Raw genomic sequence first — 22803 nt, 5'->3', positions numbered from 1 at the left:
GACTTGGCACGAGATTCAGACCTGCCCACAGATTAATTACGGGAATTCAACAACCGTTCATTCCCCACATTTCTCTTCTCCTCTATCTTGTACCTTGCTTAATGTAGCCTTTTATGCTATGTTGAAATCAGTACTTATATCTAAATGTCTTGCATTTTGATTTATGTACTGTCACTCTTGTGCCCTTGTAGGATTGTTCCTAGATGCATATACTTAGTGTATTATGCATTGGTTGAGTGTTGAGCATACAAGTATCTTGCTTTGCTCTTGTTAACTTGTATGTTCATGAGTTCATTCCAAGTGTGAATGAGTACTGTGATCACTACCTTGTGGTGTTCACTTGGTTGATCAAGCCATGATTTGATTCTTCACTTCATCTTTGCTTGATCACCTTTAGCTTGTTTCATATGCATTTCATGCTTTTCTACATACAATGATCATGGTGTATTGTTGTGTTTCAGGAGTTTCATATTCTTATGATTCAAGTGCTTCACAGCTTCTAGAGTTAGGTGTGAGTGAGTTTTGTTCAACTGTTCCCAACTCACATGTTAAGTTTAGAGTCTGTTTTAGGGTTTTGTCACGGAATAGCCGAAGGGGGAGATTGTAAGGTTGAATTTAATCAACCATTTTATTGGCTTTATTCCGTGCCAAATTTGCTTGTATTTCAGCATTTTGTAACCCTGTATTTAGGTGGGTTTGTTGTAAGGGTAGTGAGTGAGATAGAGTGAAGTTTGCTCAAGAGTGTGCAAGAAAATAGAGACTCGCGGCTTGGCCTCATGGGTGACTCGCGGCTGTAAGCCGCCAGACGCAGCACACGTGCCAAGCATGCCGGAAGGTGAACAGTCATGCTAGCTGGAGCACTACATGACAAAACAGGACAATTGGCCATACAGTTATCTCGCAACTTAGTCAAGTCGCGAGGTCAAGCCGCGAGCCACCCCTGTTTTGTAAAACCTGACGTTTCACATTCCTCTCTTACTCCAGTATAAATATCCCTTTTACCCACAAATATAAGAGAGCTTCCAGAGAGAATTTTAAGAGAGAAACCCTAAAGAAAAACAAGATTGATTCACCCACAATCTATACATTAGAGTCTCTTCAAATTCCTCAACTCTCTTCCTCTCCATTGTCAAATCCTTGAGAGACATTGTACCAAACCTTGTTCTCACCATATTCATCACTGTGAGAGGGCTGTTTGGATTTCTGGGAAGCAGTTAGGAAGGAACCAATCTTAATTGGTTGATGCTACGGTCTAGTAGCGGAATCCGGGAAGCTAGAAAAGAAAAAGGTTCGGCGCAACCTCGTTGGAGCAAGAAGCTTGGAGGGCTTAGGTGCACTGGGTAGATTAAGCTTGAAGGGTCTATTGTTGTCCATGTATCCCAACTACATTTTCTAGTGGATTGTTTACCGCTTGGAGGGCGGCGGAGAGGTTTTACGCCGAGGGCTTCGGTTTCCTCTTCGATAACACATCGCGTGTTGTCTTTGTGTATGCATCTTCCTTCCCTTTTATCTTTGCCTTTTATTATCTGTTGTGGGTTGTGATTTTAATTTGGCTTAGATAGTTTATCCAATTCTATATTATAGCTTATATTCATTTTCCGCACACTAGTTGTTTGACATATTGCTTGAATTGGTTAATTTGTAAATTGGGGGTCTAAACGTTCAAGGGTGTTTATACACATATTTGAACTTTCATGCAACTATCCTTTCACGACAAGAGGAATACTAATGGGTCATGCTTTTAACTACCAGAATTTTCAGGTCATCATTAATCTAAGATGTGTAATGCTATTTTTATTCAAGATATATTCATTTTTAGTAACATCTTTAAAATCAACCACAGGTGACAGACACTCTTGGCCTACTGAAGAGATGTGATGGTAAGACACTTGTGCTTCCTTTTTTCTTTCGTCGCAATGAATGTATAGTGTGCCTTTGTCACTGTTCTTGTCAGTCATAGTGATCAAATGTACGGTCATAGTGGAGGAGCATCTATTTTTTGTATATCGAAAGAAAAATTAGTTGTTTTTCTGTATACATCTAATAGTTTTAAAAGCATGATGGCTTATTGGAAAATCTTCAAGGTTTGAAGGAGACTCAGATGACCATGTCTAGTCTTGAGTTATTAAGGGTCCTACATTTAAGATAGTTAAAGTTTGATATTTATAAAAAAAAAAAAGATAGTTAAAGTTTGATCAAATTGTTTAGTTTTGCTGCCAACTTGATTGATATATGAGTATACTTTCTAATTGTTTGAGAGGAAGTGTAAGCAGTATACAGAAGGTAATTAATTTTGAGGTATATCTTAATTTCTATGTTATGATGACATTGGAAGTCTTTAAACTGCAAGTTGCTTCTTTTCATTTGCTAAAATAACAGTGTTGGATCATCTACCAAGGGTAAGAAATTGGCGTTTTTGCAACTAACGGAGGAGAATCACTTAGCACTTTTGCTATTATTTTTGGCTGGTTTGCAGTTGCTTAACATTTTTGCTATTGCTTTTCAGCTCAGAAGCAGTTAGTTTTGTTAGAAATCAACTTCGACAGCATGGAGATGTTCAGGTATTGTGTTAGTACTTTTTATACTAGTTCCATAACATTGTTATAACCTAGAAGTCAGTATAAATTGCATATTCTTTTCTTTTCATTTATATTTTAATCATGGGCAGTGTTAACTTTCCTCTTGTTCTGATTTCAGATTGCTTGTGAAGCACTGCCTCAAGCAGTTCTGGTAATGCGTTAAATGATCATTTCTTTTAATCTAGACGTTTGGTTCCTTAGTTTTATTTATTTATTTGAGGAGAAAATTAATTCCTGAGCAGGCCCTTGTGAATGACATATATATAACTATATATGCTTGTAATATTAAACTAGCCGAGTTCAACATATCAATGGTTAATAGAATTGATAGTGGATTACTTATTTTGTAGATAAGATATCAAATTAATATTTATAATTTATTGATAATATAGATAGCCCTTTTTGTTGTTAAGCTATAACCTGTTAAAAATTATATAAATGGAACATATTTTTTTTTATCTAATCTACTTAAATACTGTAATTTTAACTATAACGTAGTTATGTATCATAAGCATAGATATGTGAAGAACTAAAAACTTGTAAGTCGTGGTCTTTATTTTCTATATACAGAAAATAATAAATTAATCAAGTAACTCTTGAATGAGCTTAAGTGAGCATGGTGATTGTTGTTTTTTTTTTTTTGTTATCCTGGAAACCTGAATCATTCTTTTTGAGGCAAAGGATGTCTTAGAATCGTGTTCTAAATGCTTTATCCTATTTTGAAGTTTAACTAACTTCGTTGTAACAATTTTGAACTAAACAGGGTGGGGCTCCTGCTTGTGTTGGGTTGGTAGCACCAATTGATGTTGTTGTACCTCCTGGCAACACAGGTCTGGATCCATCACAGACCTCGTTTTTCCAGGTTCGAAATCTTGTCTTAAAATTCATTTGGTTTTCTATTTGTGTGAAACATTTGTCCTTAATGCCATTATCTTTTAGGTACTTAATATACCGACTAAGATTAATAAGGGGACTGTTGAAATCATCACCCCTGTAGAGCTTATTAAGAAGGGTGACAAGGTTGGGTCCTCCGAGGCTGCCCTCCTTGCAAAGCTTGGCATAAGGCCATTCTCTTATGGCCTCGTTGTTCTTCAAGTTTATGATGATGGGTCTGTCATCAGCCCTGAAGTCCTTGATCTTACTGATGAGGACCTGATTGGGAAGTTCTTTGTTGGTGTCTCTATGGTGAAATCACTATCGCTTGCTATCTCATACCCAACCCTAGCTGCTGCACCACACATGTTTGCCAATGCCTACAAGAACGTTCTTGCATTTGCTGTTGCTACTGAGAGTGCGTTTGGATTGGGATGAAAACCTCTGCGTTTGCGTTTTGCTTGGTTTTTTTTTTTTTTTTTTTTTTCACGCGTTTTTGAGCGTTTTGAGTGTTGCGGCTACTGTTCATGCACTGTTCAATGAACAGTAGCCGCAAACTTTGACTTTTCAAATTTTTTTGGACCAATCACAGCACATCGTGTACTGTTCACGGACCCACAAATTTCACTTTTCAGCAACTTTTTCATTAAAAATGGGTCCTACAATACTATTCACACATTTAAAAATTATTTCGCTACAGTGTTTTTCAGTTTTCAGTTTCAGTTTTCAGTTTTCAGCTGTATCCAAACGGACCTTGAGTATTCCTTCCCTCAGGCGGAGAAAGTTAAGGAGTTCCTAAAGGTATACTTTTTCAACAGAAGAAGGGCCACTATGAAGTTATAATGAATGACAAGGTCCTTTATCTTGTCAAAGAGGCAGAGGTATATTACCAGGAGCTTGAGAAATACTGTTTGGTACGTTTGATGCCTTCTTCCACCATCAAACATACGAGACGGTCTTTCTGAAGCTCCTTGTAATGTGCCTCTGCCTCTTTGATAAGAGAAATGACCTTGTTATTCATTATACCTTCATAGTGGCCCTTCTTCTGTCGATAAAAGTATAATTTAAAATATTAACAACAGTTGCACTAAATATGAACAACTGCTGAATATATGGACAAGATTGCCAAGATGGAAGCTGAACTGCAATCAGCAGAGCCTGTTAAGTTAGAGTTACAGCAGAGGGCTCACTCAGATATTCAGCAGATTCCTGCTCTTGTTTCAGAACTTGAGAGCCTCAGACGGAAATATCAGCACTGTAGGTATGTAATACTGTTCTTTATGGCTGTCTCATAGAAACCGAAATGCACCAGTTTGTTTTTGTGGTGATTTTATTTACTATAGCAGCTCGGGCTTTCAAAAGTGTGTGGGTTCCCAGTGTTGGCTTGTAGTGGGTATATATTTATTTATTTCTGTGTGTTTCTTCTCCCATAATAGAGGTACATGAAACTTACCAATAATTAAAAAAAAAAAAAATTAAATTTATTGATGATAGAGGGAATGATGTTAGGTCAGTTAGAATGGCAGAAAACAATGTATGACCACTACACATATAACATAATGATCAATACATATGGAGAACAGGGATGGATTGATGAAGTAGCTGGTGTGCTCACAGAATTGAAAGAGCGGGGACTTGGACCTAATTTGTGCAGCTATAACACATTGATCAAGGCATATGGAATTGCAGGAATGGTTGAAGATGCTGTGCATTTGGTCAAGGAAATGAGAGAAAATGGGATAGAACCTGATAAGATAACCTACACCAATCTGATCTCTGCACTAAGAATGATAAGTTTTTAGAGGCCATTAAGTGGTCCTTGTGGATGAAGCAGATGGGTTTGTGACATAGACCATATATAATATGTTCGGGTGTTTTGCATTTTAAGCCTCTCTACACCTGAAAGAAGCCTGGGCTCTAGGATTCAGATCCTACTCTAACACCTCTCAGAATTTAGTTGTCTGCGGTAAGGTGGTTATTTATTTATTTATTATTTTAATCATAATTTCCTTATCCCAAGTGCTTTTTTCTGTCATTACTGTAATCATCTTATGATTGCAGCTTCTGCATTTACTAAATCTACATTTAATTTCTACTTGAGAAATGCCAAAAAATGTGGGATAACTACCCTGGTTTAGTTTAAATTTAGCACTCTTGTAAGTATCCACCTCAGTTTATTTTGCTTGTAACTGTTAGATAAGGATCATGAAATAATTTTAGGCTGACTTTAAAAACTTGTTCCACTTGCAGATTACATTTATGTTATGATAGCTGAATTACACATGAAGCAATTGTTAAAAATCTTTAGCATTCATGTCAAATGTGGAATGAACTCTTCTCCAGAACCTTCACAAATTTTTTTATTTTTCTTTTCTTTAATGCTTGTACTTTAGAACACATATTTTTCCAGTACAATTATATTAGTTTGTGACATCTGGTACTGCTGCAGGGACCGGTAGACAGGACAGTAAGTCCATGTGTGTCCCTTCTGTTTTGCTTGCGGAAACTGATGTAAATTGTTCCTCATTGTAAAGTTACATAGTCCATTATGAGCTGCAGCTCAAACAGCTATCGAGAGGTTTTGGGAATGCATTTTTTGCAATAATTAAGAATGAAACATCTGTGGCATGGAATTGGAATTAAACTGCCCTTGTTTGTTGAAAACATCTTGTTACTTCTTTTATAACAACAACTGCATTCTTCTTTTTTGAGGTCTCTGATCACTGCATATGAATTTTTTTGGCATCAGATTTCTTTTTCAATCTCATATTGATAGTCCTGTTTGATATAAATATGTATGTATGCTCTTTTTATTTTGTGCAGGCTGAATGATGTTGCTGATTGTAGTGTTAGACAAACCTTGTGTTTTGACAGTTAAAGTAGCATATCTGCTTATATTAGGGGTTCTCCAACAGAATTGAACTGTTCTTTATATTGAAGCCCACAAGCAGTACAGGAATTTGGCTGGCATAAGCTGTAAAAGAAGATAAAAAATTACAAACAGGCATCTTGGTAAATGCCATGATTAAGAGAGGTACAAAAAAATGAAGGGGAGGTAAAATGCCACTGAAGGACTCAAATGAGGCCGCAGATGTCACACCTCTCTTAAGATAGATGCCACTAAGGCAACTTTCTATGGTTGTGCTAAGAGTTTAACTTTTGGGAACACAGCAGTGTTGCTAGTTTATCCTGTCAAAGTATTGCAATTCATTCTAGGATTGGTATTTGTAACTCTAATTTGATTATTTTACCCCATAAATCAATGTGGATTGAAACAGTTATATATAGATATCTTCAGCATTAGGCTTTGTGATTTCATTTACTTACGCTCATGAATCTATAGGAATACTGCGAAGTACTTCTTCATGTCTCCTCCCCCACCCCCCCCCCCCCCCCCCCCCCCCACCCCACACCCCCCGCATGCACGATGTTCATATTAACAAAAGAAAAAAAAAGAATACAAGATAACCAAAGCTTAGCAGCTAATATTTAGTTCACTTCTATTTGTTTCAATAGAAATTAGGAAAATTAAGCAATTACTTGGGGCCTTGCATAGCGGATTATAAGTACCATTGCTAGAATTCCAAGCCACCAAATTTCTTTGGGACATTTTGTTGAACAGGTACCTTGCAGATTCTTTTAAAAGCAGAGTGTCAACTTGAGGCACCACTTAGGCCTCAAGGAATTTGCTCATATGAAGAGCTATTTAAAAGAGCTAATTTATCCACTCATTCTTTAGTCATTACATAAATCGTTACTAGGCAAAAGAACAAAAGATAAATTTGTAGATATTTAACTTTTACACTGATGCCATCTATTGGACCTCATGCTGGCAACATCCACATCTAACTCTGAAGAACTTAACATCTGGAAAACAGATCAAACTTGTTTTAACACTAGTACACACTATAGTGTATTACAAAATACATTCTCATTGTTATTAAAGAGTGCTAGTTTTAGAAAAATGACTGTATTATATGAGAGATGTCTAAAACACATGTAAAAAGTAGTATATTGAATATGAAACTGCATAATAAAAGAAGACATTACTAAGCAAAAATCTCAATCATAAACATTAAACGAGATGCAAATATAATCTAACCAAGAAAGCTGAATAGTTGATTTATTGTCACAGATGACTTAGAACAAAAGACGAGATAACAAATCCCGTCTTTCACTAAGATTTCAAATAACTATCCCAAATTACAATCAAGTTTGCAAATGTTACAAACTAACATTAATACAGCAGTTAAGCATATGACAAAGTGACATTAATCTTTAAGCATATGTAACATAGAAAAGGTATTAAGTATGCTTACCCATGAGAAATGTGAATACCTGGAGTGGGAAACTTGTTCCCTATTAGAACACAAAATACAGTCTTTGTCTTTCCATCTCTTAGTTGTAGCATCAATGCTCAAAGCATGAATGATTAAAGGGCTGATAATTCATTGACAATATATATTACTGCTTGAAGGGGAAGGGAAGAACCATTGAGCTAACTCAGATTTACAAAAAGAAATATCCACTTAGAAAAGAACATCGGATGTGTGTGTGTGTCTATAGCATTCAGGAAAAATCATAGTTAAAAATTGTGAACATTGGGTTCAATAAAGGCTTTTTTTTTTTTTTTTTGGGAGCAAAAGAACCCTTACAAGTAATATTCTCCCCTAAAAAAATAAAATAAAGAATGAATATTTTTTTTTTCTTTTACCAAAATAATAAGGCTATTGCATTTACGTGGAACTCTCTTGCCATTTCTCTTTTTGGTCTTGTATAATTAACTATGACAAGAGGAAATAAACAACCTTAAAATTTACAATGAAACATTAGGGGAAGAAAGAAAATATTTTTCAAGGATGCTGGGAAAGAAAAGGACCACCCACTTGTTGAACCCATCTAATTGGGTCTAGTACCACAACCTATCCTGCTAGCATATGGATCATCTCTCTTTGACATTCCATCAATCTTCTATAGTTATGATTGTTGTTATCATTATTTCATAACTCACATTTCCCAACCCACAAGCATATTTACCCACAAACCCTAGAGAGTACCATCATCATGCAGCTTGCTATGGACTATAGTCATGTTCTGCTAGCCCTTCTCAGAAGTCAGAAGAGCTCCATCAACTACTGTAATACATCTTGAACAATTGCTGGTGTTGTTTGGAACTCCTGCCATATATTTTGATGAGAAGAAAGGTCCAAATTTAGAAATTTAGCAACAAGGTAGGCAGCTCCAGCAGCAATATAATGAGGTTTAAATTGAAGCCACAGTGAGCTTCGAAGCCAACTAAAAATGCAACAGGTAGAATATTTTCCAAGAATCTCTGTAGATTGCTGATAGAGTACCAAAACTATAGCAAACAAGTTACACTCATCTAGATAACACACCAAACTCCGAGGAAAAATTCTGCTGCAAGGGCTTTAAACTCCAGAGACATGCAATTCAAATGAGAAAGCAAATAAGAAGTAACAGCCAATAGCAATCAAACCTCTCAAGGCACATGCCAATGTCTTCTGCTTCTGAATAGGCTGGTTGAAACACATGCTTTCATGCTAATAGAGCATGCATATAATCCCAACTATAGAGTACTGCCCAAGATCCTCTATTGGAAGCAATATTGCTTGGTAGGAGATAAAGCTAGAAGCATCATTTATATCATAGTGAAGACAAAATATTAGGCACAACTTCTATGCAACTTCTATATCAAGAATTAATATTCAAATTTAAGAAATTTAGTTCAATTTTGTACCATTTGCGGTACTATTGTAGAAAAAGAGAAAATGAACATGTTTGTACATATATATATAGACACGGAGTATGGGCTTTGGCTGCCCATGTTGCACCCAGAGATGCTCAAAAACAGCATTCAAAGTATCAAATTCATCTTTAATCCAGAGTTCCATGAATTGTAGATTCCAATCATATAAAAGATTATGAAGTAAAATCCTTTTTAGTTTGTTTCTTTAATTTTCTTGAAAATCAAATCCATCTTATAAACTTTTTTCCCAATTGATGAGCAAATTACTTACCAAGAAGTCCAGTATAGTAGGAAAGGGGCACATCAATGTAGTAAGTAAAGGTTCTTCACCAACACTTCTTTTGAACCCTCTGACACCTTCAAGGTTAACCTACTTGTGTTAAAGTACATGTCCGTTTCTTTGGGATTGCCATCTATGTAGTCTCTAGCTAGAATGGAAATAATTAACAACTAATTGAACATTCATAATATCACAATCTAGAAACAGGTAAATTGGATATAGAATACTTCGATTACAAGTTCATTCAGTGATAAACAAAATAAAGGTCAATGTTGATACAACCCAGTAGTAAGTTCAAATACACAATAAAGAGAACCCCAATTTACATCTACACTACCATTCCAAAATCAAGTATCTGCATGCCTGACAAAAATTCAAATATTGTCGTTAGATACCAAAAGCCAAAACATATGTACTAATCTACGCAACTTGGCTAATTGATACAATCATGGCATTTTATATAAAAGCATCACTTACCTAGTTTGGATCATTACTGCTTGTCGAAGCCCCATGGGAAAGTGGACATCTTTTACGGTTATGCCTATGTTGATGACACAGTCCACAGCTTTGCTTTTGTTGAATCTCCCTCAAGTCAGAATCTGGCCTTCGGCTTCTTGGTTCTCACCGGACCCCATCCATCTCATTCCATATCCTAGACGCCAAAGGTCGACCTTTGCCCCGCAACAGGTTTGGGTCAAGCACCCACTTTGGACCGTCCACATCCCTCCAAAATGAGTTTGACTTTGGCACCACAAATGCATGTGAGTAGGTGAGAATGGCGTTGTTCAAACTATAACATGGGTCAATATATGTAGTTGCATCTTGCCCCAAGTGCTGAAGAGCTTTAATTGCATGTGAACAAGGGATCTTTCGATTTTGCCACTTTCCACAATGACATGTTCTGTCCATTAGGTTTACTTCATGGCTATGGTGTCCCCCTGCAGAGCTATGGATGTTGTATGCAGTAATTACTTGATATATACCATTCATATAATTAAACGCATTTATATGGTGGCCAAGAGATTTTTGTAGGTTTTGTCCATAGATTTTTAAGGCATATTCACTCCATACCTTGCCCTATGAGAGATCATGAGTAATTTCTTTGTGTCGATCATGGAAATACGCAACAAGTTTGCAATGAGTGAATTCAACCATTGCAGCAATGGGTAGGCCACGGGCACCTTTCAGTACTCCATTGAAGCACTCCGAGACATTGGTTGTCATAGCCCCATAACGGTATCCATCATCATGTAGCTAGGTCCACATGTCTAGATCCTCTTTCATTAGATATGTGTATGGCATGATGGATGAGTCGGGTTCACTTTCCTGCCGTTCAGTTCTCCATTTCTTCCTAAGGGCCTCAATCTCGGCTTCCTTGATAGGTTGCATGTACAACTCAAACTTAGCTTCCTGAGTAGTATACCCCGCTTTCAAGGCCAATGACTTTAAAGTGGCATCTTGAAAATGCGTGTTAAAGTTGCTAGCAACATGTCGAAGGAAATATCTATGAACTACTCGTAGTCGTCCATCATCATCTATAGGCCAGTTTGCAATTGCGTTTTGAATACCCTTATGTCGGTAAGAAATTATGAAAATGTCCTTATCTACTATCACATCTTCCAGTGAGATCCTAAGGCGTTCTAAAAACCACCTCCAACTAGGCCTTGACTCTTTGTCCACAACGGCAAAGGCGAGAGACAAAACCTTGTTGTTGGCATCGGTGGCCATTGCAATTAACGACACCCCTCGATATTTACCATACAAATGAGTCCTATCAATACTGATCACTGGCTTACAATATCTGAATCCTTCAATGCATGGAGCGAAAGCCGAAAATACATAGCGCAATATTGTATCACCGAACTCGTCCCTGGGTATGGTGTGCCACCAGTACCGGGTGCCAGTTTCTTGATCCAAGTATGCCAACAATAACTTTCTCAACTTTTGGTAAGACTCTTCCCAATCCCCAAATACCTTTGCAATAGCTCGTTGTTTCGTATCCCATATCTTATAGTAAGAAAGTTTATGCCCATAATACTTCCCTTTAATGAAATCTATGAGGTGATAAATTGTTGCCGTGTGTTTTTCTTGCAACAATGGAACAAATTCTGCTGCAAGAAAATTACAATCCATCATTCTACCATCAAGGGCCGTGGCAAGGGGTATACAACTGTGAGGACCCCTATAAGATGTGACCATCCATAATCCATGTTTAGGCTTCTCGACTGCCCCAACGTACCACATGCATGACTTATCGACGCATTTCATAAACAATCTACTTCTGGTCAACCTACTAGTCACAATGTTTCTATTATGCTTTGCGGCATAAATTGTTAGTGCACGTTTCACCGCCTCTTTATTCGCAAAAATCAACCCTTTCGTAAAATTCATGTCCGCATTCCAAGAAGAACCAAATGCTTGCTGAGCAACTTTAGGATCAACCATATTTTCCCAAGTATTTTCATAAAATGATGAGGCAGGAGGTTCATAAACGAGGGTCGCATTTGTAACATGCTGAACTCTAACAGTAGCGTCCGCATCATCTTCATCACATTCAGTCATATCATTAACATGAGGAATGAGAGTAATTTCATGGTCATCAACACCCCTGTCAAAGTCGTCTCTCTCATTCCTCTCTTCGTACTCATCTCTATCGTCAATCTCTTCCCCAATACAGTCTTCGTCTTAATCTTCATCTTCAACTACTGGAATTGTAAAGCATTCGCCTCGATGTGTACAAAATTGATCTTCATATCTATTTCCAGGTTCGCTCTCAATTGTTGTTGGTGTCTCTTGAAAAAAGGGTGTATAGCCTCCCAATGTGGTGCATCGATCATCTAGGACTACAAACTGTAGAGATGTAGTTGTTTGTACAATTTTCTCTACACCGACTTCCATACGCGGCTGCAAACTGACGTACAACTCAAAATCTGCTACCTTTTCCCATTTTTCCATCTTACTAAACATAAATTACACATGTTTGTCCTCTGTTATCGCCATATATCTGTAATTAATGCATTGATTAAGAACTTCATGTGGAGAACGGAAAGTAATATGTATGTCATGCAAAGCAGGGTTCACTTGCAACTCGTCCATAATTTTTACTTTCAAATCATTCAGGGTCTTTAGCTTACGGTGTATCATCATATAGTAGCACTGGATACCCGAACCTTGAAACATCAATCCGTCATAAGGGTAGGCATTGCTAAGGGGTTCACCGTAGTATATATTTATATGGATCATTGTCAACCTATAGATCATCAAGTGCAATAGTATTAGTGACAAATTTATACCGCTCAATCAACATCAATCACAAAACTTTGCGTATGAAATGCCAACAATACTAATCTCAACCAAATTTGCATACACTCACCTTAGGTCATATACAAAAATAGTCATTACCAATTTCATATTCTTTTAAAATTCCAAATCATTCTAGGGGCATGAGTTTCAAAACCCATTCAAATAAGTTCTCATGAACAAAAATATTATATACGTCTTATCCATTGAAATCTTTGTTACAAATCTTAAATAAATATATCTTGAAATAATTTATGGTAACAAGACTACAAATATCTTAGGTATCAAACTCATAATACATTTCATATCCATCATAAAGACCTAAAATTACTAAATATTCCTAACAGTTGATCACAATATTTAGCACTAAATGTTCCCATCATATCCACAAGGGCCTCACAATATCCATTATATATATTTTTTCTTAAGTAGATTCATGATCTTATATAAATGTGTCCAAATATTTAGACAATAGTTTGGCGGTAAGTAATCAAGTTCATCATTCAATTGAGCACTAATGTCAAACTCAAATAGCTTCACTTGTCATGATTAAATGCAAGCTATCAAAATAAAAGGACTTAACAAAACCAATTTTAAGATATGACTGGTTTTTTGGACATAACATGAGTCATACTATGAACGTGATTACACTTTTTATAATCAATCATAATATTAATTTCAAAAAAAAAAAATAGCAAATAATCACAGTATACTAACAAAAAAAATAATCACAATATACTAACAAATAAATTAATCACTAACAAATACATTAATCACAATACACTAACAAATAAACTAATCACAATATCTAACAAATAAATTAATCACTATACTAACAAATAAATTAATCACTACAACAAATATACTAACAACTAAACTAATCACCCTCTCAAAAAAAAAAAAAAAACTAATCATAGTAACTAACAAATAAATTAATCACTACAACAAATATACTAACAAATAAACTAATCACCCTCAAAAAAAATAAAACTAATCACAATATACTACCAAATAAATTAATCACTACAACAAATAGATTAATCACAATGTTTACACTAACAAAAAAAAAAAAAAACATAACTTTTCCTAATATGTTGTCAATTTTTCTTAAATAAAAAAACTAGCAAATAATCATAATTGTATACCTGAGATGTTGTGAACTTGTGTGAGATGAGTGTAAGTGAGTTTACTGAGCAAGTGGAGTGAAGTTTACTTAGAAAGTGGAGTGAAGAACTGAGAGGTGTATGAGTTCAGAGTGTAGTGAGACGGTCAAAGAGGGAAAATAGGCCCCAGCTGGGACCCACGGCAACACGTGGAGTGTTAGGGACCATTTATAGAAATCGAGTCCAGCAGGCTCGATTTCCAGCTCAGACACGTGAACGTCAGAGGAGATGGGACATAGAAATCGAGTTCAATGAACTCAGTTTCTATGCTTGGAAACTGAGTTCATTGAACTCAATTTCCTACTTTGTCCAGCTCAACTTTCTGGGTAAATCGAGTCCACTAGACTCGAATTGTTAAATATGAAATAAGTTTGAAATGTTACCTAACTTATAATATAGTATAGGTTTTATAGTTATTTTTTAAATAAGTCCTCTGGCTCAATAAGTAAAGAAATGAAAAACCCAATTCTCAGAATTTGTTTCTATGATTATAGTGATGTTTTTCAAGAAGCCATAATAGGTAAGCTTTACAGGTCGGAATAGAAGACTCTTATAAACAGAACATTACGGTTATAGACCTAAAATTCAAGCTTTACTTTCTCTCTGGTGCTTTGGGCTTTGATGTGAAAATGAAATTTCTGAAACAGAGAGAGAACCAACCAATAGGTGCAATGCAAGTCTGGACTTTTTTCACATTGAGACAGAGCCTTTAATCGTAGAAATTACATAACATAGATCATAATTACGCTAGCTGTAGAAGTAGAATAGTCGCCTCGGCTCTCAACTCTTTTCACCTTTTAATTCTAAATGATTGGAAAAGTTTATTTTTGTTTTTTGTTTTTTTTTGTTTTTTTTTTTTTTTTTTATATTTTAATTTTTAACTAATTTTAGCTACTAGATTCTGAACGAAAAAGGAAAAGAAAAATCATTTTAGTTAGAGTAGTATTTTAATTTTTAATTCTTTTATTATTATTTTTTTTTCTTTGAGAAAGAGGTAAGCTCTTATAAATTAAGAAAAATCAGTTTGGAATACCCTTTCCAAATCAAAGAGTAGTTCTTCTACCCAAACATCTAAACCCGTAGATGAAATTGCTCATCTGTTGAGGGCGTGGGCTAACTTATTCCCACCTTGACGCACATGACTAAACCTACAAAACTGAAACTGACAAGCTTGACGACGTGCCTCCTCTACCACATTTCTATACAACGTGTTGCAACTGACCGAAGAGTTCAAAGCTGAAACCACCCGGAGACAATCTCCCTCCATCATCACCTTAGAGAGACTCAGTTCTTGTGCAAAAAGAAGTGCTCGATGAGTTGCCATGGCTTCTGCCATCTCCACAGAAAATGGAAGAGGAATCCTCTAAGATAATGCCGCAATGATCTCACCTTCTTTATCTCGAATCGCCACTCCAATGCCTGCACAACCAATATTCTCAAATAAGGCATCATCAAAATTCACCTTAAAAAGTCCTTCTAGAGGCTGAGACCATCGAACCTGAGCACCAGAACCTCTCGGCAACGCAACAATACTACACAGATTAAGGAATTCTCGAACCAACATGACAGCCCTCTCACCCACTTCATGCAACGGCCAAGTGGATTGATGCTCCCTCAATCTGTTTCGCCTCTGCCACAAACACCATGAAATAGTTGAAAACAGAGCTACCTGAAATTCTGAAGCAGTATCCAAGACTTCCTCCAATAATTCAAAAAAACTCCTATACTGTTTCTTATAAAATCGGACAAAATGAATGTGGGATTTCCACACAGCACGGGCATGCTCACACAACCACAAACAATGAATTAGAGATTCCGAATGCTCATCACATATTGGACAAGAAGCTTCCACAGGTACGTGATGATATCGAAGATTTTGCTTGGTAGGTAAAGAATCACGAGTAGCTCTCCAGATGAAGTGTCGAATCTGATTCGGAGTTTTGATCTTCCAAATCCCCTTCCAAACCTTGCTCTACCCATCCTTTGAAGATGACCCTGGATTAACACTCCTTGCATTAGATTCCAACAAAAGATAAGCGCTCCTCACACTATAATCCCCAGTAGGAGTGAAAGGCCAGATCAACAAATCAGCTACGGACTCATCACTCTCTGGGATTCTTCAGATCAAGTCCGCCTCCCAAGGTAGAAAAAGCCGTTGCGTTAGTTTGGAGTAGTATTTTAAATCTCTAAATTACTACTGTATCTTAAAGTAGATTATGTTAATCACTTAAATATTTACTCAAATAAAATGTAATATTTTTTATAAATATTTTAATGAGAATAAATAAATAAATGATTGATTATTAATATTTTCACATGAAATATATATATATATATATATATATATATGCGTGTGGATTTTAGGCTTTTAGCCACAATTCATTCGATTTTTTTATTACTTTTAGTTAATTGTGACTCTTAAGGACGTGAATTAAAATGATTGGAAAATTTCAAGGCATTAATTAAACTTTTTAAAATTTTAAGATTTTTTTTTTTTTTTTAAAGTTTAAAACAAGAAAATGTATTTGTTAAAGAGAGTGTGGTTTTGTATATTGTAGTTTTGTATATAGCTAGTTGAACTACATGTAGTATAGAGTAGCAGTACATGATATGGCATGTCGTTTATGCAGTAGTTATAGATTAGTTAGTTACTCTGTTTTTAGTTTTGCCACTTGTCCTTATGGTATTGGTTAGATAAGTATTTTGTTATTCTGTTACTCTTTCCCACCATTCATTTCTGCTCTCACTATATAAAGGGCAGAGTTTTATATTTATGATATGATAAATCATTCACAAATATCTCTTTTCCTACTCTCTCTCTCTCTTCCTTTTTTGTGTGATTCTCAATCCACCATTGTAGGACCTTGAGTTTGTGTGTGATTTCAACATGGTATCAGAGCCAAACTAATTCAGAGAGTCTTCAATCTGGTATTCTTTGAGCTTCTTAGTTCAATTTCATTCTATTTTCTTAGTGCTTTCTCTCAAATCAAGAAGAAATTTTCTCATATGTATTTCTCTTTATTCCTATACTAAGCTTTTCTTCTAAATCTTGATTTCTTTCTGCACACAATAGCAAATTGAAATCTTGATTTCTTTTTGCATACAATAGCAAATTGAAATTCTTGATTTAGGGTTTTCAATTGCTTGATTGTGGATTCTATGATTGCTTTCTTATTCATCAAGATCTTGTATTGATTCTTGGATTTGATTGATCAACAAGTTTCTAAGTTGATTCTTTGTGATCAAGTGTCTTGATTTGTTGAAAATCAATTCTTGTTGTTCTTCTGTTGATTTATGGTTTAGGATTGTGAATCTTGATCTCAATTGTATCTATTCTTGCTACCCAACTGCATTAAGTATGGCTGATAGTGCTTTTAGTGCATTTGTCCCAATTGTCCAACCATGGAAAAATGCCTCTAGATAACCCTGGCATGTCTCTTGTTGTTCAGCATCTCATTGAGGAGAATTATAATACTTGGAGTAGAGCAATTCTCATTTCTTTAGATGTCAAAACCAAGACAGGCTTTATTGATGGTTCTATACCAAAGCCTCAATCAATTGATCATCCATGCTATGCAACTTGGTGCAAATGTAACAGTACAATTTTGACTTGGTTGTTCAATTCTATCTCTAAAGATTAGCAACCTAGTGTAGTGTATTTCAAGAAAGCAAGGGAGGTCTGGCTTGACCTGCAGTATAGGTACTCACAAGGCAATGTTCCTCGAATTTTTGAGTTAAAGAAGGAAGTCAGTTCTTTGACTCAAGAAAATTTGACCATCAATGCCTATAACACCAAGTTTAAGGGACTCTAGAATGAGTTTTCAAACTACAGAACCTGTACTTGTGGTCATCAAGTGGAGGATTGTACCATGTCCTTCTTGATAGGGCTGAATGATACTTATGTAACAGTAAGAGGACATATTCTACTTATGGATCCTATTCCTTCATTGAGTAAGGTCTTCTCTCTTTTACTTTAAGATGAGAAGCAAAGGAAGGTTGGTGCTGGAAAGAGAGTTGAGATTGACATAGCATCAGCATTGGCAGCCAAGAGTAGTAATGCTTATGCTAAGAATTCCACCAAGTCTAAGTCTAAGTCTAAGAGGCCTCAATGCACTCATTATGGTGCCATGGGCCATGTGGTTGAAAAGTACTATAAACTACATGATTACCCTCTTGGTTATAAATTCAAAAACAAAGGTCAATCAGCTTGTTCTTCGTTATCCTTTGCTAGCAATGTTGTTGCTATTGAGGATAGTTCAAGTGAAGTTGTCAATCTCACTTGTGCAGAATATCAACAATTGATTGGTCTGTTGAACTCTCAATCCCATTTTGGTACTCAAGCTCCACCGAAAGTGGCTGCAGATACTCACCAAGTTGCCAATATCTTCACTCAGCCTTCACTTGGTCTTCAAGGTTATTAGTTGTCAGGTATATGGTCTTCCCCATCTTTAGAATATTCTATCTTCTCTTCAACTGTCAACACCTCACATGTTAGCTCAACTGATTGGATTCTTGATAGTGGAGCCACTGGCCACATGGTCCACTCACTTCATTTCTTGAAGTCCATTACTTCTTCACTTGAGAAATCTATTAGATTACCTAATGGAAACTTGGCTAAAGTTACTCACATAAGAACTGTACAAGTGTCTACCACCTTAATTTTGGAGAATGTGCTTTGTATCCCCACTTTCTCTTTTAATTTTGTTTCTATAAGCAAACTAACCCAAATTCTTCCTAATGTTGTATTTTTCTTTCCTGTTATTGTTGTATTTTGGAAGATGATTGGATTGGGTAAAAAGCAAGGAGGCCTTTATACACTGTAGGGTTCTTCTCAAGTTGCTTTGCCAAAGTCTGTCTCTAAGGTTTTATCCAAGTTTTCCTCTTATTTTCCTGCAAAAAGTGTCAATTCTTGTAATTCTACTTCTACAGTTAATACTTTTAGTCTATGGCATTGCAGATTAGGCCATCATTCTTCACAAAGATTAGCTTTGTTGAAAAACATTGTACATGAAATCAAATCTTGCAATGTTAATAAAGCTTTTGACTGCACTATTTGTCCTTTAGCCAAGCAAAACTAGTTACCTATTCATCAGTCTGTCAGTGTTTCTTCATCTTGTTTTGATTTAGTTCATGTTGATATTAGGGGACCCTACTCTACTCTTTCTTTAAATGGTTCTAAATATTTTCTTACTTCGGTGGATGATTGTTGCAGATGCACTTGGGTTTTCTTTTAATGAAACAAAAATCTAACGCATCCTTTTTGATTTGGTCTTTTTTTTTAATATGGTTCTTACTCAGTTTAAAACTCCTATAAAAGTTTTCAAAACTGATAATGGGCTTGAATTTGCTATTACTTTTTTCTATGTGTGAGAGTGCCTTTTTTTGTGACACTTAAGCCCAAGGATCCTGGGCCTAAATAAGTTGTGGTTTGGTGGATCGGGCTTTGACTCACCGCAGCTAACAGGCTGTTTAAGAATCAAGTAATGCACAGGGCACACTTCCTACAATACACATAAAATGACAAGCAAAGATATTCATATTGAAAGACACATCAAAACAGCAAAGTAAATTGCAGAGAACAGGATCAACAAAAGAGCACAAAACAATGTTATAAGGATCCTTAAATCAGTGAGACATATTTCATTAAGATTTTCTTTGTTATGGTTACAGTATGCTTACTAAGACGTGATACAAGGTTCAAGCAAGCTCAAAAATTACAGTCTTGAATGGCTATTTCAAACTTCAAGACTTGCAAAGTTTAATTCTTTTTGAATCCGAGTATGTGCAATAGTGGCTTTCACAGGATATCGGGAAACAATGTTATAAAATTTCCCTCCGTTTTCTCTTCTTTTTACAAAACTTTATTGATAGTTTTTCCTCTTAAAAATCTCCTCCTTTTCTTCGTAACCTCCCCCTCCTTTTATAGTGAAATTCTGGAATCCCAGGGGAACCGTTGGTTCCCCTGTTTCGTCTTATGGTTAACAGAGCCTATACCGTGCCCATCACTCAACAAGTTCTATTCCCTGTTTTTTCATTCTTTCCCTCTTTTTAGCTTTGATTCCTTTGAAAGTCCATGGCTGGTTACCTACTTCGGGATGTACTGAGGTATGCCCTTCTCGATCTCACCGTTTAGCAGTTCTCCCTTTTTGCCTTTTTTCCCATCCGGACAGAATCCCATTCTGCCGATTTGAAAGTCGTTTGTTGCCATTCCCCTTTTCGTACTTCTCCATTCTGGTTCCCCGAGATGCTTCCCACTTGCACCATGAGAGGTCGCTAGTTATTTCCTCTCTTTTTTGCTGAGTCTTTTGGTGCTTGTGGCTTCTACTTTGTTTCTTATTTTCTTTTCTTGTCCTTTTCTTTCGAACTGTCTTAATCTTCCTTTGACTGTGCTTATGCACCTGGAAGGAGTCGCACCTCTTGGTGGTTGTTGAGGATCCTTGCTATTTTTCTTTAATCTCTTGCCGTGGGTTTCTTTTCCTTCTTGATGCTTCTTCTTTTGGGTTTCAAGCCTCTTAGGCCTGCCATTTCTTTTTCTTTCGTGGTCCCCTTGCACCTGCTTCCTTGGGCTTGGCTTATTTTCTTTTGGGCTTGGCTTACTTCTTTGGGCTTGGGCACTGTGATCTTTTTTAGACCCCAACACTATGCTTCTAAAGGAATCATCCATCAATTGTCTTGTGTTGAAACTTCACAGCAAAATGCTGTGGTTGAAAGAATGCATCAGCATCTTCTTAAGTGTTGCTAGAGCATTAAGGTTTCAAGCAAATTTACCTTTGAAATTCTGGGGGGATTGTGTTTTAACTGCCACATATCTCATCAATAGGCTTCCTAGTCCTCTCTTACATGATTTTACTCCTTATGAGAAACTCCTGGGTCATCCTCCTTCTTATGGTCATCTTAAGTCTTTTGGTTGCTTGTGTTATGCTTCCACCTTGAGTAGAAACAAAATCAAATTTGATCTTAGAGCTAAGGCCTGCATTTTCCTTGGTTATCCTTTTGGTACAAAGGGTTATAAGTTGTATGATTTGGCCACTAAATCTAGTTTTTCTATCTAGAGATGTTATCTTTAAAGAATCTATTTTCCCTTTCAAGGATTGGCTATCCAAATCTACACCTATATCTCTTCCTATTTCTCATTCCATGTTCCCATGTTAACCTTTAGTCCCAGATGTTGTAGAATTTTCTGTTCCTTCTGTTTCTACAGAATTTTCACCTCCTCTCACTTCAGTCAACATTACTGTTCCTCTTGATGAGTTTCCAAATCTTGTCCACACTGATCTAGTTACCTTTGATCTTGATCCTGATCCTGATCCCATTTCTTCTTCCACACCTGTGGTTCCAATAGTTAGAAGGTCTACCAAACCTCATTAACCAGCTACATACCTTCATGATTATCACTACAATCTTGCTTCTACTTATGGTGGGCCTTTTTGTGTTTTTTAGGCTGGACTATTTCTTACCGCGCTGTGGCCCAATAGTTCTGGGGCAGGAGAGTTAGGACTGGCTCGATTGAAACTCACCTCAAGCCAGCTTATGTGCAAGCTAGGATCCCTTCACCAAGATATTAATCACTCACTTATGGTAGAAGACACTGTTAGAAAAAATGTTATGGCAAGGGAGCACATAATATGATAAAGATATGTCTACTGCCAACAAAAGATAACACTTAAAACCATTTTCTTAGCAATGAAACACGACTATGTGAATATAATAGAAGTATGGTTAATGCTTAATTAATCACTATAAAAGAAGGGAAAGGGGATTAGTCTGCCGTACTTAGTTCCTTAGCAAATTAAGTCTAAGAAGGAAACCAGTCTCCAATGTGAGCAATCTCACAGGAAAATCCTGCCATAAAAATTGCTTACTTTGAAAGAATGGACCTAAATGGCTTAATTCCAAATGTTCTAACTTGCTAGAGAGTAGGCTATTGAGAGGGAGAGAAGGGAATAGCCTATTGGTGCATGTCTTATCACTCTCTTGTTTTCTCACTTTTCTTTTAAACACTCTCTGTTTTTCTGTCGTTTTCTTTCTTGCTGTTTTTCTCCCTCGTTTCTTTTTACTTCCTACCCTTCCGTCCTTGTTTTATTGCCCCTTACTGTGCATAGCTAAGGCCATTTTATACTTCTTGCTGTGATGAGTTTTACTGTTTTACCCCTCAACTACTTTTGGCCTAGTGTGGGTGTCCTTTCGGGCCACGCACTGGCTTGCCGACTGCTCAGCCAACACCATTACCCTGCACTAGCCGCGCCCCGTTTTATTCCCAAACAAAGGAGTTTTTGTTTTATTTTCTTGCCTTCCATGGCATTCCCATTCGGATAAGAATTGGGTATTCTCTCTTACTGTTTCCTATGGTATGCATCTAGTGATTCTAGCTCATCTTCCCCCTTTTGGGTGGTATGTCATCCTAGTAGGACATTTCCCCCAAAATAGTTTTGAGTAGGAATCCCAGAATAGACTTTCCCCTTCTCCCCACCATCAGACCATACCTTCTCTTACCTCTAATCCATGGCCCATTATGCCTGTAGTGGTTGGGTACAAGTGGGTGATGACTGAGCCTTGTACATGCTCCACTCCTATGTGAATCTATGACTTAATTGTCGTTCATGCGTTTGCCATGGCCTGTGGATTAGTTTGGTTCTTCTGTGCATCCTGTTGCTTATTTTTAACCCTTTGTGGGGTGGAAGAGTCACTGGGTCTTCATTCTCTACATCTCATTTCTTCCCTGGGTTGGGCTTTGCTCAGGTATGGGTCCTTCCTTCTTCAATCTAGCCCCTGCCTTCTTTGTGGATCGGTTGACACTTCTGCCATGCCGCTCCGTTACTTTTGCCATGTTAGCATTTAACT

General features: G+C 36.6%; 2 protein-coding genes across 2 annotated transcripts; one reads left to right on the top strand and one right to left on the bottom strand.

Annotated features, from left to right (window-relative positions):
- The first annotated feature begins 2232 nt into the window (after nt 1–2232).
- On the top strand, nt 2233–3890 carry LOC115985261 (60S acidic ribosomal protein P0-like). Its single transcript, XM_031108225.1, has 6 exons — nt 2233–2283; nt 2380–2399; nt 2507–2561; nt 2698–2730; nt 3343–3441; nt 3519–3890. The coding sequence occupies exons 1-6, from the start codon at nt 2233–2235 to the stop codon at nt 3888–3890; spliced, it is 630 nt and encodes a 209-aa protein (XP_030964085.1).
- A 6863-nt stretch (nt 3891–10753) lies between these two features.
- LOC115985260 lies at nt 10754–12061 on the bottom strand. Its single transcript, XM_031108224.1, has one exon. It carries the CDS (start codon nt 12059–12061, stop codon nt 10754–10756), a length of 1308 nt encoding a protein of 435 aa, XP_030964084.1.
- Between the last annotated feature and the right edge of the window lie 10742 nt (nt 12062–22803).

This window comes from Quercus lobata, chromosome 4, assembly GCF_001633185.2.
Source record: "Quercus lobata isolate SW786 chromosome 4, ValleyOak3.0 Primary Assembly, whole genome shotgun sequence".
NCBI lineage: Eukaryota > Viridiplantae > Streptophyta > Magnoliopsida > Fagales > Fagaceae > Quercus > Quercus lobata.
The sequence above is the reverse complement of the archived record's forward strand: the minus strand, read 5'-3'. Positions and strand labels throughout refer to the sequence as shown.

Excerpts from the sequence above, each read along its gene's own strand:
- LOC115985261 (XM_031108225.1), top strand. The coding sequence starts at position 2,233 with ATGAGTATACTTTCTAATTGTTTGAGAGGAAGTGTAAGCAGTATACAG. Across the intron at positions 2,731-3,342 it reads CACTGCCTCAAGCAGTTCTG|GGTGGGGCTCCTGCTTGTGT; the intron begins GTAATGCGTTAA and ends TGAACTAAACAG. Across the intron at positions 3,442-3,518 it reads CACAGACCTCGTTTTTCCAG|GTACTTAATATACCGACTAA; the intron begins GTTCGAAATCTT and ends ATTATCTTTTAG.
- LOC115985260 (XM_031108224.1), bottom strand. The coding sequence starts at position 12,061 with ATGACTGAATGTGATGAAGATGATGCGGACGCTACTGTTAGAGTTCAG.